This window comes from Poecilia reticulata, linkage group LG20 (genome assembly GCF_000633615.1).
Source record: "Poecilia reticulata strain Guanapo linkage group LG20, Guppy_female_1.0+MT, whole genome shotgun sequence".
Classification (NCBI taxonomy): Eukaryota; Metazoa; Chordata; class Actinopteri; order Cyprinodontiformes; family Poeciliidae; genus Poecilia; species Poecilia reticulata.
Window position 1 is genome coordinate 13,470,276 of NC_024350.1, and position 17,294 is coordinate 13,487,569.

The following is a 17,294-nucleotide window of genomic DNA, read 5'->3' on the forward strand; positions in this document are numbered from 1 at the left end:
TCCTGCTCCAGGGCAGTGTTTATCTGCTCCAAAACTGTGATTTTCTGCTCCAGATTGGTCTTTTCTCTAGGGCGGTGTTGTCCAGCTCCAAGGTGGTGTTTTTCTGACCCGGGGCGGTGTTTAAATTCTCCAAGACAGTGGCTTTCTGCTCCAGGGTTATGCTTTTTACCTTTAGGGCAGTGTTTTCCTGCTCGAGGGCAGTGTTTTCCTGCTCCAGGGCATTGTTTATCTGCTCCAAGATGTTGCTTTTATGCTCCAGAGCGGTCTTCTCCTTCTGCAGTGTGGCGTTACCCTCCATTAAAGTTCTGATTTTGTTGGACTATTTTTTTAATTCCTCATCTTTCTTCAGAAACAGCTCGTCTTTATCAAGTGTAGGCAGCTCTATATTCCTAATTTGAATCTTCTCATTTTCTTTAGTTTGAGTTTGTCTGTTAACCGACAACATGCGAACATTTTTCAAGATGTTATAGAACTTCTGAGCCTGAGTAGCTAAGGTTTGTCCAGCTGAACTTATTTTCTTATTTACTGAATGAGAAAGCGATGCCTTATTGTGCTGACTCATTTTTAATCTTTTTTGTTTAGAGAAATCCAAAATGCAATCACTTGTTAGGAGACAGTCCTTCCTCTTGCTCTGCAACTTCTGCAATGGTAATGATGTAGAATTCACACGCAGAGAAACTGACTTCACTGAGCTGCTGCCAGCGTGCACGGATTTTTGAATTTATATGCGAGGATTGGAGTATTGCAATTAAAGTACAATAATATCTCAACATTTAATTATGACCCAATTCTAATTCTATATTATTAATGTCTACCATCCCACAAGCATCTAATTTAAAGCTGCCTTCAAATGATTTTATGTACTTTTATTTAAGTGGTGCAATATTCACAACTTAACTTTTGGATAGTAATAGTAATAAATGAACATCTGAGAAGATGTTGTGAATGTGCTGCTGTTTCTAGAGCTCGCTTTAGTGCTGTCTTACTGGTACAGCTCTGAAAGGCAGAAACACAACCAGAAGGGCCACATTGCTGTAATTTGAAAGGCAAAAGTTTCTGTCTGTTAGATATTATTTAATGTGGTTGTCAGGATTCGAAGATGGTATTGATTTCTTTTTAACCCTCAGCAGTCAGAAGTGAGAGCTAAAGACGGTCCCTCTCTCTCTCTTTGTAAAAAAAAATAAATAAATCAACATGGGTGTCTACTTAGGAAACCAGAAAAGAAGATTGTTCCCAAAGAGAGATACTTAAATGTATGTCTCTCTGATCACTGTGCCTTTCAGAAATTTAACCATCAGCTGAGCTTAATTTCAGGGAGTGTGTCCTGAAGCTCCTCAACTACAAATGCGACGTCAGACGTCAGGCTCTGCTTGCATCCCTTCCTCTTTCCCTCCCTCTGGGTAGTGAGGTGTGCATTTCAGAGACACATAGTGACCTAGAAACACAGAGCTGCCGCCTCCCCCCCTCCCTGATTAATGCTAAGTGAACGGGTTGCATTCAGGCTCAAACAGAGGCCGGGATTCCCTGCTCTCGCAGGGATTTTTACCGTCCCTTTTAAGGGTAGTGAAACAAAATGACCTGGAACAAACAGCCGACAATGAGGGCTTTAAGAGGAACTGTTCTGGGGCCAGCCCACAAGTGGTTTATCGTTTCACTGTAGTTCCATAGAAGTCTTTGACTGCCCTAAGAAACCTTTTCATATAAATCATCTTTAAGGCAGTAATGTGAGAAAAGCCGATCAATATTCAGAAATTACTGTAATATTAAATCATCCTAGGGCTGCACATTGGCGCAGTTGGTAGAGCTGTTGCCTTGCAGCAAGAAGGTTCTGGGTTCAATTCCCGGCCTGGGGTCTTTCTGCATGGAGTTTGCATGTTCTCCCTGTGCATGTGTGGGTTTTCTCTGGGTACTCCGGTTTCCTCCCACAGTCCAAAAACATGACTGTCAGGTTAATTGGCCTCTCTAAATTGCCCCTAGGTGTGAGTGTGTATGTGCATGGTTGTTTGTCTCTGTGTGTCTCTGTGTTGCCCTGCAACAGACTGGCGATCTGTCCAGGGTGACCCCGTCTCTCGCCCGGAACGTTAGCTGGAGATAGGCACCAGCAACCCTCCTGACCCCACAAGGGACAAGGGTGTAAGAAATGGATGGATAAACCATCCTTTATGGGTCCACTGTCCAGCCAGTTCAACCTACTGGTGTTCTGGTTAAAAAAAGACCATTTTGTTACTGTTTTACCAGCTGATATTATTCCAGCAGACTCTCACAGCAAGGATCAAAGAATGTTGCCCGAGTGCCAAATTTTAGCTTTGCTGGCGCTTTAAATCAAACATGCCCTAAATATGCTTGGGTCAGTATGAGAGGAAAAGTGTCAGCATGGGTCTTGAGACAGAGATCAGTGAATCTGCTATTAAAAAAAAAAAAAAAAAAGACATGAAAGATGTGTTGATTGAATAACGTGGGATGGATTGTTATAAATCTGTGAGGTCCCCAGACTCCCATAGTGATGTGAATTTGCGAAATCCCCCTCCTAGAACCTTAGTAGGTGCCACCTAATTATCTTGATGGATTTCTTTTGTTGTCGCTAAGCCCAACAAACCCTGGTAGGTACAGCTAGTGAAGCCTCTGAGCAGTTGCCAGGAAACAAGAAGAAATTCAAGATATCAACTCCATAATTTCAGGTAGCATAAACAAATATAATTAAAAGTTTAGAATGTATAAATATGATGATAGAGATGCATTTGCATTCAGTCCCTGTGATTATTATAAGATGAATTTATTCATGAAAATGTTTTATATCTTTTCAAGGTAGCTTTTTGTCAAACACGAGATTATTTCAGATCTCAGACTCATAAGCCAGTCAGGAAAGGGACCTTTTTAGTTTTCAATGCTAAAGGCCACTGAAACTGCAAACTAGCCATCTCTTGTTGCAACAAGATACTGCCATGGGTCCCATTGAGCTTCCTCACACTCTTAAAATTATTTAAATTAACAAATAAGTCAATAAAGTAAAAAAAAAAAATCTGGTTACCAAAAAGCAACAGGTGACAATAATAAAATAGCAGGGCTTTTATTGGATCTCACACCCACAGTTTGCAGTGTGATGAAGGAATTGCTTCAAAAGAAAATAATGGATCTCAGCTGGAAAGTGTAAGACTGGGGAATAGAAAAAAAGGATCAGAGAAGTGCTTGAATTACTATGAGGACAAACCTGACTGAACAAGATGGAAGACTGAGTGCTTTCCTCATCAAAAAGAAAAGCAAAAAAAATTTTTTACCCTCCTACGAAGATATATTTGCAATCCTCCCTCTCCATTTTCCATAAAAGTTTGGAAGTATGTTTTGAAGTTTGGCGACTATATGCATGAAATTTGTCCTTTCAGAGCAGGAAAGGACAATCTGATATTTATTCACCCCGCTCTTGGCACAGCAATGGATACGTGTTCACACAACTTTCTAGGGACCTAACCTTTCTAACTGCTCTTTGTCATTTCAGGAGATTTATGAAACCAGTTGTGATAGATGCACCCCATCTCATGCAGTCATCACCATTATCTGCATTTTTTTTTTTTTTTATCTCTCGGAGAGGCAGGGGTCAGCTGGGCTCCACGCCCACACACTGCGCCTCATCTACCTGCCCGCACTGATTTACATACATATGGAATTGTATGCCAAGGGAGGTGACTGATGATTATCAGTGACGATGTCAGGTTCGGGCGAGGGGGAAACTTTTATCAAAATCACTGTCTTGCTTGTCGCCACGGTGGCACTGATCGAAGGTCAAGCATGTCGGGACAGAAGCAACTGGGAGGTAATCAGTCCCCTCTGCTGCTTGGATGCTGGAGAAGCATGTTATCATCCATAACTGATAATGTCCTGTAAGAAGTGGAAGTTCATTATGTGGCTATAAAACCTAATAGACGCAGCTGTAAGTTGGGCGCAACAACCAAGACTCCCTGAATGTCATGCCGTAAGTGTGTTTGTTCAGTGAAATGCATTTTAAACAGTGTTCTCTCTGCATCACTAAGTCTTTGATGTTTCAAGCCAAGTCAAACAACCAACTTTACAACTCCGTGAAGAGTGACTCATGCACCTGTGACACGTCTGGTCCCATCATTCTCAAACAAAAGCGTGTCAGAAAGACAAACACTTACAATAACAAGTTTTGCAAATCACTAAAGTGCACGTAAAATCGGCCAGGTACACAAATAAAGAAGACGCTGAAGTATAGTTCTCAAAAACAAACAGCACTGTTAAAAAGCCAGGGTTTAATAAAAAACATCGAAAATATGTCCGTATGGGGTGAACAATTATCCCGTATTGTTATAATCGTGTCTATGACTATCAAGTGTTATTCCATATCTTGATTTGGTAATATGTGCCCACTCTGCCTCACAGGTGGTCTCAGAATCTATCAAATGGTAAGAACATTTCCTCTCCACAAATTTCTCCAGGTAGCCACACATATTTTATGTGAAATGTAGTTCTTTAGTTAGGCACTTGCAAAAATAGCACTTTTTCTCTCATGAAGTCATTAGTATTATCATCATCGTTATTATTCTTAGTAGTAATTTGGACTTACTGAAAAATTAAATCTTCATCTCCATCTTTCTAGTGGACATCTGAAGGTGTTTGATCAAAAGTGAACTGTTCATCTTTCTATTTGTCACAACAAAACCCCTAATTTCTATTTAAACAAGATATGTACTTATAGAGGTGGAACAGTGCTCTGATTCTGTTGCATTTCACAAGGGTATGTACACTTATCTATGTTTGATAAATAATAGCTTTCTAGTTGCAAAATTCAGGAAGCAACAGGAAGTCTTCTGACCTGTCTGTTTAAGAACCGACAACAGGTTCTTGAACCCTGTTGTTTAAGAACCTGTAAACAACAACAACTAGAGGTGTTCCGCACCAATTCTAAGCTGACGTAGAACTGGTGCGGACTAGGGGAATCCGACTGTTTAATTAAAACAAAGTATCGCGACGCGATGTGATTTCTGCCCAGTGCAAATAAAATAACAGATTTATGTTACATAGTAACCAGCTGTGAATAGTCCATGTTTTTGATTGTATTTTTATTTCACAGGTTTTTCAGCAAGTGAGCGGCCTACCTTCTTCAGGAAGAAATCTAGGACCTTCAGGCAAGTGGAGTAATTACTCTCATTACACTCCACACCAGGCTCATTCTGTGTCCAGTGATGCAGGGGGGGTGGAACTTCGCCATCACTTGCAGCTGAGTGAGGGGCCAACCCGATAAAGCCTCTGGTGTGAGTTAGGCTCTTTGGGTTGACAGTGTTGGTCCCCAGGCCAACACTAAGCGGGAAGTCTGAGAGGGAGAGAGGTCGCCCATAAAAAAGCTCCTCTAATGCCAACTCTCACTGAAACGCCCTCCAGCAGGCGTCGTACCTCGCCACTCCCTTGTTTTTCTCAGACACTCGATCTCCTTGACAAAGTAGTCAAGTATGTTTCCCAGGGTCGACATGAGGCCATGTTTGAAACCAATGTCCTGAAACGGGACAACCAATGGGTTGTCCACGAACAAAATGTTGAGTGCCTGGACACAGAAAAAATCCTAAGACTTAATCTCTGATGGTATCTCACCCTCAAACCGGCGGACATGCTTAATTCTAAGACCAAGGTGGAGGACCAGCTTGTATTTTAAATCGTCCATGTGGCTAATGTATTGTGATGCCCTGGAAAGTAGGGCCCACTGGAATTGAGGGTGAGAGATCCTGCACGTGACCAATGCCTGCATTGGTATGGCACTGGGTGCCTGTATGGCAGTTGTATGTGGACGTGTGGGGAGTCCACATACAACCATACAACTGCACAAAGTTTATCTTCCTACCAGCACCAAGCATGTCCAGGAGGATTTCCTCCAAGGTCAGTGGCAGATAGTCCAGATCGTTCTGGAAGTTGGTGGCCTCATGGATCCCCAAGATGGAATATAGGGATCCTCAAGGACCTACCAACTCCTGGAGCACGTATCTGGAGAAGAGCAGGTGGATGCCTGGGTCCCGGGCCGATACTTTACATGCTGTGTGGACAGACATACTGGCGACACCCGAAGGATCCAAAAAGTCTGTCGAGTCCAAACTGTCCTCGTTCTTCTGGCCAAACATCATCAAGTCCCGGCTTCAGTAGGTGGCTCTCACCAACATTGGATATAGCCTTATCAAGAAGTTAGAGAATATAAAAGAGGTCTTGCTTGAGAACGTGATATCGACTGGTGTTTGTCGATACCTGTTTCAGCAAGGTTGGCCTCCTTTTATTCTTTCCCTTCATTGTCTTGAGCTCCTTCTGAAATTCGAATACAATGCTATCCAACATCTCTCATGCGCATATTTGAAAAAGGGACTTCTTCGACAGATCTGTGTCTGGGTCAGTCAGGGAAACTGGTGTGAAGATGATTGACAGGTGATATCCACCATCCACATACTCAATGGTGTACCCATAGCTGTTGCGTAGAGCACTCGAACCAGCTGGGGTACACAGTGTGAGGTCCACATGCTTCTTGAGGAAGATGTAACAATCTTGAAGCATATTAACCTGAACATGTGGCAGCAGAAGGTAGTGTAGGGGAGCTAAAAGCGCCGTTGTACATTGTAGCTCCACCACCAGTCCATTGGTGTCGAACCTGAACATGATGTCACTTTCAGGTTCGCTGATGTAGGTAGAGTGGAAGCACATGTTTATTTTGGCTGCCAGAAATTCAGACACGCAATTGTGTTATTGTGATACAGCATGGCTAAGCGTTTGGCAATTGAGTGAGCCAACTTTGCAAATGTCAGAATTAATTCCTGCACAACTTAGAAGTTGCTACACTTCATAAAGTTGCTGATGAAGTATAGCAACTTCATCAGCTATACTGATGAAGTTAAAGTTCATCAGTATAACTTTACAACACAGGTCAAGAAGGAAAATATGACCTCTAGTTTCTCAACAAGTGTTTTGAAACCACAGCAACCTAAGAGTTACAGTTTGCATTCCCCACGTAGGTGTGATGAAGCAAAGGTTCGCCCCGGTCTTTTCTGGAATATGCTGCCCAATAAGTGAGAGCAAATCCATTCCCGACTAAAACCCGATACATCTCTTTCTTTGTCTTGTCTTTTTTTTTACTCAGATGTGTGCTTCTTTTTACATTACAGTTTAACATTTTGAGACTCATTAATACAGTCCTCCCCACTGAAACGCACAAAGAAGCTGTCAAGCAGGCGTGTGTTATAATGGTTAGGCTGATCATCTCTGACAAATGCACTCCAGGGGCAAGAAGGTCCAGGCTTGGGAGTCTGTCAGATGTAAAACACATGCTTTGATGTTTCTCTTCCACCGTCCTGAAGGCACAGTAAACTTCTGCAGCTTTCTCTCTCAGATCAATGGAGAGATCAAATAAGCAACAGCACTATGACTGAACAAAGCTGTGTGCATGTGTGTGTGTGTGTAACAGGATTTTACATTAAAGCCAGGTACCTGTGTTTCACAGTGTCCAAATAAGATGCATGGGATTCTTAACATTGATTGTTCACTAGTTCAGATGCTGTGTGTTGCCGATTATAATGAAGATGAAACCTTTCACTGTTAATTCACAGCATCCAGATTATAGTTAATATTAGTTCCTTGCAAAGTTGAGCACTGTTTTACTGTCTGAAAAAGATAACCCTAAGAGAAATTAGTAGTTTTCTAATGATTTTATTTGTGAAAGCAAAACAAACCTATTTATCAACCCCTTGCAAAGTGATTGACTATGAGCAAACACTTTTTTAAGAGCTGCCATCTAAGGACTGACTATTTCCAGCCCCAGGGAATTAATAAATTGCTTGAAAATAACTTGTCTGATACCGTGACACTGGCTCGAAGATCTCATCCGTCAGACGGAAAGGTTACAAAGGTATTCTAATGTTTGTAACTCTAGAGAACCAAAGTGAGACCCATTAGCCAAGAACGACCCGCCTACCACAATTACTCCAAGAACACATTGATGTCTCATCCAGGAGGACTTGAAGAACCCGAGCAACATCCTAAACAATCTTGGCCTCCTTTTCCTCAGTTCATCGTTCAAACATAAGAGACTAGGAAACAAAAAATATGGCTGACCAAAAAGAAAACAAAGGCACAAATTTCTTTCAAAATATGACGGATCCAAAGCCAGTTCTGCAAACTGAAGTACAAGTATGTAAAACGAACTTAGCTTCTCAAGAAAAGACGTCATACTGGCAATCAAATATGGAAGTAGTCATATAATTATATGGGGCCACGTTTCTGTTTTTGTACCCAGAATACCCATGAATACCTAGCAGAAGATCCTCAAGAATGCCCGGTAGGCAGATTGCCACCTTAAACTTAATAGTGTGGAGCATTGGACCTTTAGCCCAAAATGGTCAGATGATCATGAAGTTTACAAAGAGAAAAAATAAGATGGTAACTTCAGGACAAAGGTGATCTGTAGTCTGTTTCAGTTTAACTATCTATCCCAATACTTGCAATAAATATGGGCACATGATAAAAGATAAAGATATTTGACAACGCTGTTTAGCAAAATGTCTTAGAAATCTTGGAACAAGCTTATATTGATGCTTTGCTGGAAATACAAAGAAGCTATGCAAAGTCACTGGGCTTAAGATGAAGGCAGATTAGGTTTTAATAACCCTTTTATTAAAAAGTACAGCTTTACTAAACCCTGTAACAAACAAGAAATCAGACAGAAACAAACTAAATTCTGCTTCATCTGCTTTTGTCACAACCCTGAAAGGGAGTGAGGCAAAAAAGGCAGAAAGGTAAGAACTAAAGAGTGACTTGAGTGTCCCCTGAGGACCCTGTAGCACAATTATTTGGAAACTTGCCAAATGCTCACATTCCTGCCTTTCTTGTGGGACTCAGAGATCAGGAGGTGGCACCGCTGGCAGAATGATATCTGGATTACAGCTCTTCTGAAGGGAAGGGATGAGACATACGTATTGATAAAAAATATGGCAGGTAAAAAAAAAAAGGTAAAAGAAAGAACAGAGGCAGGAGGGAAAGCACACAAACCCAGCAGGTCACCCCTCCCCTGATTGTTGAGGGAGGTACTCAGCTGTCGAACCTGGAGGGAGACACCAGCTCTGAGAAGAAGCTAAAGCAAATGCAGCATGAGGAATGAAAGTGTGGCTGTGGTGGGAGCTTTGGGATGCTTTGAACTGTAGGCTGAATTTTGCAGAGCCCAAAGCCTCGACACAGCAGAGAGAAAAGCAGGAACTCCAGACTACAAGGGATCCTGTGGTGGAGCTCAGTCTTGTCAGTTGCATACAGGAAGAAAAGCTGGATTAGACATGTTTTAAGGAAAACACCCTTCTATACCAGGAGCCAACCAAGAGGTTGGAGTATTACTTAAAAACTGGACTTTCGGCTCTCGACTCGCTCGATTCGTGATGGTTTCCTTTGTGGAGGTCGTTTACTGGGTGACAGCGTTGTGTTGTCTTGGACAGAAGCATCTGGTGACCGGTGGTTGTACAGGGAAGTGTTGCCGGGGCAGAAACATGGGCTGTTCTACCACAGACTGGAGGATGGACCGGGCATTTGCAAAATGCTTCTGCGACGAGGACTGCGTCAAAACCAAGGACTGCTGCTTTGACTATTTCACAGAGTGTCCAGGTGAGTGATGAAGGGAGGGGACCAGTCTTGGAGTAAATGAATCACAGACGAGTTTGTTGGATTCATTTACAACTGAACTTTACAGCACCCCTACGAGATAATCAGAAGATAAATTATCTTCAGAAGCTGTCAGACAAGGGGCAAAAAAGTCAGAAAGGAGTTGTTGGCCTTATCCAATTGTTACTGATGCAGCTCTTGTGGCAGAGCTGACTCATTCTGAATACTATCTAATTTTTCTCATTTATCTTGTGTCTACCAAATACCTCAGCCAGCTTTGTGCCAAGCCTCATTTCAGTGGACTGGCCAACACAATGGCATTAGGGCAAATATTTGAAGAATGTGATTCTTGTCAATCAGTTGCAGCAATTACAGTTCCAGGCAAACAAGCTGAGCGTACTTAATATGTGTTACAGCCCAGTAGCCACAAAATCGGCACACTTGCAACATCAAAGCCTGATTATTAAGCATAAAGAAGTGAACTTGTGTTCACTTGGGCAGACTAAACCTGTTTGTAGCAGAGACAAAAAAAGCACTAGTTCTACAAATTGCAATCAAGTCTCCATACATTGCAACACAGTCCAATAATTATATTTCTTTTGAATCGAGATGATAATTGGAGCCGGTGTGAAAGTTGTAAGCAGATATTTATTCCGTCCTATGGGGGGCTTTTTTTTTTTTTTTTTTTTKTAGCTCAAGACTGTGCAGTGAGCGCTTGGAGCTTTTGGAGTGGCTGTGCCAAGCCATGCCAGCCTTCAGTAAGAGTCCGTGTCCGTCACGTAGAGCAGCAGCCTGGTAACAGCGGTGAACCCTGTCCCAGGCTGGAGGAGAGAGCTGGTTGCAGGGAGTATAGAGACCACCGAGGCAGCCAATGTGGACGCAATTCAGGTATAAGAAACATAATACAGTGTCTGCTTTCATGTCTGCAGCTATTTTATGTTAGAATGCATATATAGTTCCACTTAGAGGTTTACATCCACGTCTGACTGAAAGATAGTAAATTTGGATTCCTTTATGTCTTTGAACCACCCTTTTTCAGAATGACTGACAGACCAGGCCTCGGGGAATAACTACATTTGAATCTATTCTAGATCTTCCTCAGTATTTTTCTATAATGTAATGTCCCATAGCAAGTTGGGACATTTTGGCTAAATTTGGAATTTTGGATTTTACAAATTTCCTAAATTATAACGTTTTAAAACTGATTTTTAAGTGTTTAAATGGACTAGCACCAATGCCATTAAGCGATTGCATACAGACATTGCAGGGCAATAGMAGATCTACCAGAGCAGCYTTGGAKGGAAATTGTAARGTTCCCTTTCGAAGAACCACTTTTGCTCRAAGTGCACTGTCTGTGAGAGGATCTGCAGCTTGGAACTCACTCCCTGTTCACTTAAAGTCTGTAACCAGTTTTAGTATGTTCAAAAATCAAACAAAACTCTGGTTATGCCAAAAACAGACCTGTACTCATTTTTAATTTTTTTTTTTTACACTTTTCTGAATATATTATGTCGTGTTGTTTCAAATGATTTCACTTCAATTTTTAGAGTTATTATTTTTAGAAAAAGCCCATCTAGGGACAAGGGCTGCGAATTAGCTGTTGCTATTGCACCATGATGCTAACATGGGACTGCTGTTTTATTCAGTTTGTCTATGTAAATGTGTGTCTGTCCCTATCAAATAAACTTACTAAAAAAATTGGCTGTTACAAACAGGACAATAACCCCAGAAATTCTCCAAGGAACATTTAACCAAACGTTTGAGGAGGTGTGTGTACTGTATGTTGTTTGTTTGAGCATGTGTGATTTTGACCTTGCGGAAGAAAATCTAAAATATATTAAAACCCATACTCCCAAGAATCATTGCAACTGTATGTTGTACAATCGATTTAGTCAGTCTAAATTGGTATTTGATTAAATCAGTAAAATCCTACCATTGTTACAACATTAAGGATTGATGTATTTGTAAGTTGCTTCAAACAGTACTTCAGTTGTTGACGGTGCTTTCTATGACTGTATTTTTATGATGTAAAGCACCTTGAACTGCCTAGCTGCTGAAATGTGCTATACAAATAATCTTGAACTTGAGCTTAAGTTCTGACAGGATCTTCATAGTTTTCCATCAATGGGTAAAATATTAAAAACACTTGAACCGTTTTCTCTTATGAGGCTCAGCATTCATCACCAGCTTGGAATTTGGTAAAGGAAGACCCAAGCATGACAGCTATGGAAACCCCCTAAACCCAGGGTAAGTTTCACATTATCTCAAACTATTCATGACTGAAAGCAAGACACATGACGTAAAAAAAAAAAACGACAAAAGAAATGCTTTCATGCAGGTAAAATGTTACCCTATAATATATAAGTCTAAGCCTGCTTTGTTGCATCTAAGTGAGTTACCTTTGTTTGCCCACCTGGCTGCCTGTAAACATGATTATACAGCAGTGCTCAGAGACAGCCCACAATCCTTTGAAATTAAATCCTCACAAATGTCACAGAATGATCCACACACACTAAGAGGGCTTTCTAAGTGAAAAGGGGAGTAGAGAAATCACAACTGTACATTGGCAAAGTGACATACACTTTCCAAGAACGAAACCCGCGGCTTTCTTTTATGTTCTGTCAACATACTGCGATTATTTTCCATGTGACTTTCATGACTTTTCTGTTACCCCCCCAATCAGGTTTTGTATGGAATTTAAAATGGAGACCCGGACAGCACACTGCACGGTGGAGAACCGGCCTCACACCCTCTGGATGCGCTACATAACTGAAGGATTCAAAGTGTGTGTAGCGTGCGAACCTCCTGCCCTGCGAAACAGTAGCTGTCAGGGTGACGGCCAAGAATCGGACAAGTAGGAAGTTATCAGTTGTGGCACTTAAATAATGCATTTGAACTACTCAAGAGTATACCCAAAAACTGTGATTTGACTTTATTGCATGTTTTCTAATCCACAAAAGGTCAAGTAAGACGCAAACTTACATTGTCCATTCCGCTCTCTAGGTTTTTAGCTCATCCAGGTGGACAAATTCAGTCACGCAGAAAGACAAAGGGGATAATACTTAATAATACTTGCCATAAAAGCCAACAACCGTTTCAGATTTATGCCAATAAATTCACATACATTTTTGACTGAAATAGTAGATGGAAAGAAACATGACTCAAATCTTTTACTGCAATGTTGCTGTGTTTCAGAGAAGCTGCGCTTCAGTGGCAGGCAGTGGGGAACCCACACTGCAGAGGGACATGGAAGAAGGTCCAGAAAACTCCCCAGTGCACCTGTCCAACACAACATATCTTCATCTTCACCTGACCTCCAGTCTGCTGAAATAAAGCGTGCAGAACGCCTCTGGATGTCCTCTGAGAGACTAAGAGCTGCATCATAACTTAAAAGCTTACAAGGATCACTGCAAACTCAAAATGCACTTATGGTAGAAATTAAACATCAGTACAGTTTAAAAAAAAATTGTATTTATTATTTCAAAACATGTCTGCAAAAAACATCAAATGATTTTAAAATAAAAGCAACTATATACATTCAAATTTCATTTGTAAAACTAATTTAAATAATATTTTAGGTTATAAAAGGGCAGCCTGTAGATAATATTTTTGTCTCTGGCGCCCTCTTGTGATATAAATTGAAATTGGAGAAGCGGTAAAACCAAATAGCTTTCAATTTTACAAATTTGCAACACTAACGTGGAACAAAAACACGCAAACAAAATATAGTTTTCTTGCATAAATAAAAAAAATGTTTTTTTTTCATCAGTGGGTAATTTTATGTACAAACTGCTCCATTAGCCCAGCTAAATCAAGAGACTGGAGGCTGCCTTTTCTTCAGCCGACTTTGTACGTCTTTAGCAGAACTCTCCAGCGGTCTTTCAGCATGGTGCCAGTACGTCCCTCAAAGTCATAATCCAGTAAGATTCGAGACCAGTTCCCCTGTCCGTGACGTTTGACCCCGTCTTGAAGGTACTTGTCCAGCTGGGGAGTCCATTTCTAAACAACATAACACATACTCAGCGCTTTTTCTTTTCTTTTTTTTTTTCCCTAAAAATGAATTTAACTTAAATAAGCAAACAATTTCAATTTTGTAATAAATTAATCTGAAACGTATAATCCGTTTTGCAATTCAACTTGCCTTTCGTGTTTTCTTTTCCACGCACTTCTCACTATTTTGCAGCGGGGAGGTTTCTAAAGTCTTCCTCGCCGTCAGGTGCCACACCTCTGATGGTGGGAGGTTAAAAAGTCTTTAGCTTTAATCAAGCTCATAACAGGTCTGGAAACATTTTACACAATCGTCGTCATTGTTAGTCAGACAAAAACAGAAGTAGGACGCGTCTTACCACTTCTGGAGAGACGCCGGAGAGAAACACAGGGCTTCTTCGTGGCATCAGGTGACCAGGCCTCGGGGAGTTTAGCAGAGAGTAGTTTGCGTTTTGTTCTGTTGAAGTGTTACAGATTTTACAGATTATTTTTTAATGACTGTTGGAAGGACTAAAATACCCCCTTTTTGTTGTGGAAAAATGAAAACAGCATAATGTTCTAACGACGAAAATTTATCTAAAAATTGTAATCAAAACAACTATAGTTTAAAATGATTCATGTCCCTTGCAGATTTAAAGTTACTGTTCAACCAAGAAAAGTAACAGAAGCAGAAAAACTTCTACAAGTTTGTTTCTGATAGGAAATCAGAAGACTGACATCTCTCAAAAGATAATATGACAAGTCCAAAGGGGATCATTTTAGCAAAAAAGTGGCACATCAGAAATGATTCATACCTTTTTTCTGTAAGTTGACGAGCTTTGGATGTTACAGCAATCAAAAGCTTTGTGTTGCTAAAAAACGTTATTTTTCCCTGTGCTTTCCGATTGTATTTTTTTTTTAACTCCATCCATGAGTCTGAGCCTGAAAGGTCTCCGTGCCACTACCCCAAAATTTAGCTCCCTCTAATGTTTTAATTCGGAATAACTTGGAGCTCAAGTGTATGTGAGAACTCATTTTTCATACTTTTTGTTCTTCTGCGTCGTTTCACTTTGCTTTTCCGAGACAGTGCCGTCTTCTAACTCCACAGACTCTGAGTCCATAACGTTTTGGGAAGATTGAACAAAACCCGTAGCTGTCTGAATGAGAAACATAAACGTTCTTTAAGATGCATGCAGTCATTGACACTTACGGACAAAATCATTCTCTATCCAAATGTATTTCATTAGTGACTTTCTAGAAATCTTCCCATCTGCTCCAATATTATTGCAAAAAGATTCTAAGTAAAAATCTCTAAAGCACAAAGACATTATTCACTTAAATTCTAAAATATGTAATACATTTATGAAATAAAAACTATAAAAAATGTCAAAATGTCAAATCTTTGAAATATAGGAATAACTTTAAATAAAGAAAAAGGAAAACATTTTTAGCGTGAAGAACTACTCCACAAGTTTTGATGTTAATTTCTTACACACTTTGTAGCAGACTAATTTTTCTTTAAACAGGAAACAAAAAAATGCTACAGTTAAATTGTGTTTTTTTAATGATTCTGCATTAAACAAAAGTTTTTTGATGGGAATCACAAACATTAGGGGAAAAAATACAGTCCCTGAATATTACTGTTTATATATAGCGGGAAAACCTTATAACAACAATAAATAAGAAAAATAACGACAAAACAAAAACCGACAGCTGAAATGGGTTTCTTGTGTAGGATCTGTTTGCCAATTACATTTTGAAATCAAAACCACCCATGAAAAAAAACGACATGCTTTTCAGGTTCATCGTCACATCCTCGTCTGTTCAAATTAATTTTACACATGCATCGCTGGAAAAATAAATAAATAAAAAAAATACTTCCCTGCTATTAGAATAAAGCACATGCTCTGCTTTTCTGAAATATTGCTTCCTTCACTCCAGTGAACTAGAACTGATTAAAATAAAATCTAAATCTTGATAAAGCTGCCTGTATGCTCCAGAGTTGCGACACCCCAATATCCTAGCTCGGATCATTTTCATCCTTTGAACAAGTTTATGATTTATACGTTTCTTCTGCAGGCCAATTTCCCACATAAACATCAGAATTATTGAGCATTTAAAGTTGCCGTGCACACATGTACTTCACACTGGAAGATTTAGCTGCTGGAAGGACGAAGAAGGGAAATTGGCAGCAAATAAGACATATAATGAGATCTAACCTTGACGAGGAAATCACATGGATTCTTTTTCAAATAGTTGTCCAAGAAGGAGTTTATGGTCTCCAGGAGGCGCTTGAAGCTGAAGCTCATGAGGACCGGGTGGTACGTATCAGTTTTTATGACGATAGTCGAGAGCTTAATTCCCAAGTTCTGGTTCAGAAAAAAGTTAAGAATAAGAATAATAATTAAAAAAAGCCAACAGTTATTTTAGGATAGAAAGTGACAAAAGCAACTCAACATACAGACCCGAGGATATGCGTGTCTTTTTTCAAACCACTTGAGGACAGAGGAGGCAGAAGATCTCTGGCCTTTCTCCAGGCAGACGGCCACAGCCTAGAAACAAGGCAAAGGGCGTCCTTTATGCCCGAACCCAGCCAGAAAATCAATTGTTGCCCTCAAATATTATGAGTTTAACAGGAAGCAACCCTTGAAAAGACGGAGGCAGTACCTGGACAAACAGGAGACAGGTGATCTCTTTGAATAAGCCTTCATCTTCCACTGCGTTTTCCAGGCTTGACCAAACAACGGCAGCAGACATCAGAGGCATTACATGTTCATCTTTTTCAAACAGGACATCTGGGGAAAGTGGGGAACATTCATAAGAGCAGAAAAAGAAGCTTCATTTTGAAACCGTAGTCTTTGTTTTCTCATTGACATTTTCTTTTTAAATCTGACAAAACATTTGTAAACTGAAACTGTCTTCATCTACAGGATATTTCTCATGCGTAATATTTGCAGAGTGCTTCTGCTTTACAGCAGCAATGCAATAGTTAAACATAAGTTTGGAGCAACTCACCCAACTGCTTTCCGTGCATTACTCTTGCTAGAAAGGCACATATCAAGGATTTTTCATTATGGCCTGCTGCTTTAAGAGATTTACTCTGAAAAAGAGCTGAGAAAAAACAAAAACATATACATTCACACTACAGTTAGCTGACTCATAGAACTTGTTTTTTTTTTTAAAGATTTTCGAACATTATAGCACAAAAAACACCTTTTACATGGGTATACGCAATAAAGCACACAAACATTTTCAACCAAAAAAAGCTTTCCTCAAATAAATCCCAAGATAAGTTTTTATTCTGCAAATATTACTATCAAATTCATCCTCAATGGATGTGGACTTTTTAAAAAACGATGTTGGCTCACATCAGTTTGAAAATGAGAAAAGAAAAAGTGGTAGACAGGAAATATTTACAATTATAGGATTGATGACGGAGTCTAAATAAGAACACAATTCTTAAACAAAAATGTTGCGTATATAAACATATTGACAACAAAGTATTTGTATAATTACTAACGGCTACTTTCTACAGCTATATTTTAGGAACAAATTGCTGAAGATTGTTGCACCTAACCGAGCCAGTTTGAGTGTAGCACAATTTTATATCGACGTTACATCTACAAGAAAAAAAAACAAAAACAAACGAACAAAAATACATCAAAAAAATATTTTTTTCTTTTCTTTTTTAATATATATATATA

At 39.9% G+C, this 17,294-nt stretch overlaps 2 protein-coding genes across 8 annotated transcripts in view; one reads left to right on the forward strand and one right to left on the reverse strand.

Annotated features, from left to right (window-relative positions):
- The window catches only part of sbspon (somatomedin B and thrombospondin type 1 domain containing), a 17,774-nt gene extending 4,398 nt beyond the window's left edge, over positions 1 to 13,376 (forward strand). For 2 of the 7 annotated variants that reach the window (XM_017301962.1, XM_017301964.1), the window contains exons 2-7: positions 5,087 to 5,141; positions 9,462 to 9,627; positions 10,318 to 10,512; positions 11,793 to 11,871; positions 12,308 to 12,478; positions 12,820 to 13,376. In XM_017301962.1, the coding sequence (XP_017157451.1) occupies positions 9,513 to 9,627; positions 10,318 to 10,512; positions 11,793 to 11,871; positions 12,308 to 12,478; positions 12,820 to 12,937 (678 nt within the window). In that variant the 5' untranslated portion in view covers positions 5,087 to 5,141; positions 9,462 to 9,512 and the 3' untranslated portion in view covers positions 12,938 to 13,376. The other 5 variants (XM_017301960.1, XM_017301961.1, XM_017301963.1 and 2 more) reach the window with 5 other exon arrangements.
- Positions 13,377 to 13,441: 65 nt separating this feature from the next.
- The window catches only part of terf1 (telomeric repeat binding factor (NIMA-interacting) 1), a 4,670-nt gene continuing 817 nt past the window's right edge, over positions 13,442 to 17,294 (reverse strand). The window contains exons 2-9 of the mRNA XM_008396377.2: positions 16,606 to 16,701; positions 16,258 to 16,385; positions 16,056 to 16,142; positions 15,810 to 15,959; positions 14,635 to 14,747; positions 13,971 to 14,068; positions 13,766 to 13,851; positions 13,442 to 13,623 (exon numbers count right to left, since the gene is read on the reverse strand). Coding sequence (XP_008394599.1) covers positions 13,462 to 13,623; positions 13,766 to 13,851; positions 13,971 to 14,068; positions 14,635 to 14,747; positions 15,810 to 15,959; positions 16,056 to 16,142; positions 16,258 to 16,385; positions 16,606 to 16,701 — 920 coding nt within the window. The 3' untranslated portion in view covers positions 13,442 to 13,461. The remainder of the gene's footprint in view (positions 13,624 to 13,765; positions 13,852 to 13,970; positions 14,069 to 14,634; positions 14,748 to 15,809; positions 15,960 to 16,055; positions 16,143 to 16,257; positions 16,386 to 16,605; positions 16,702 to 17,294) is intronic.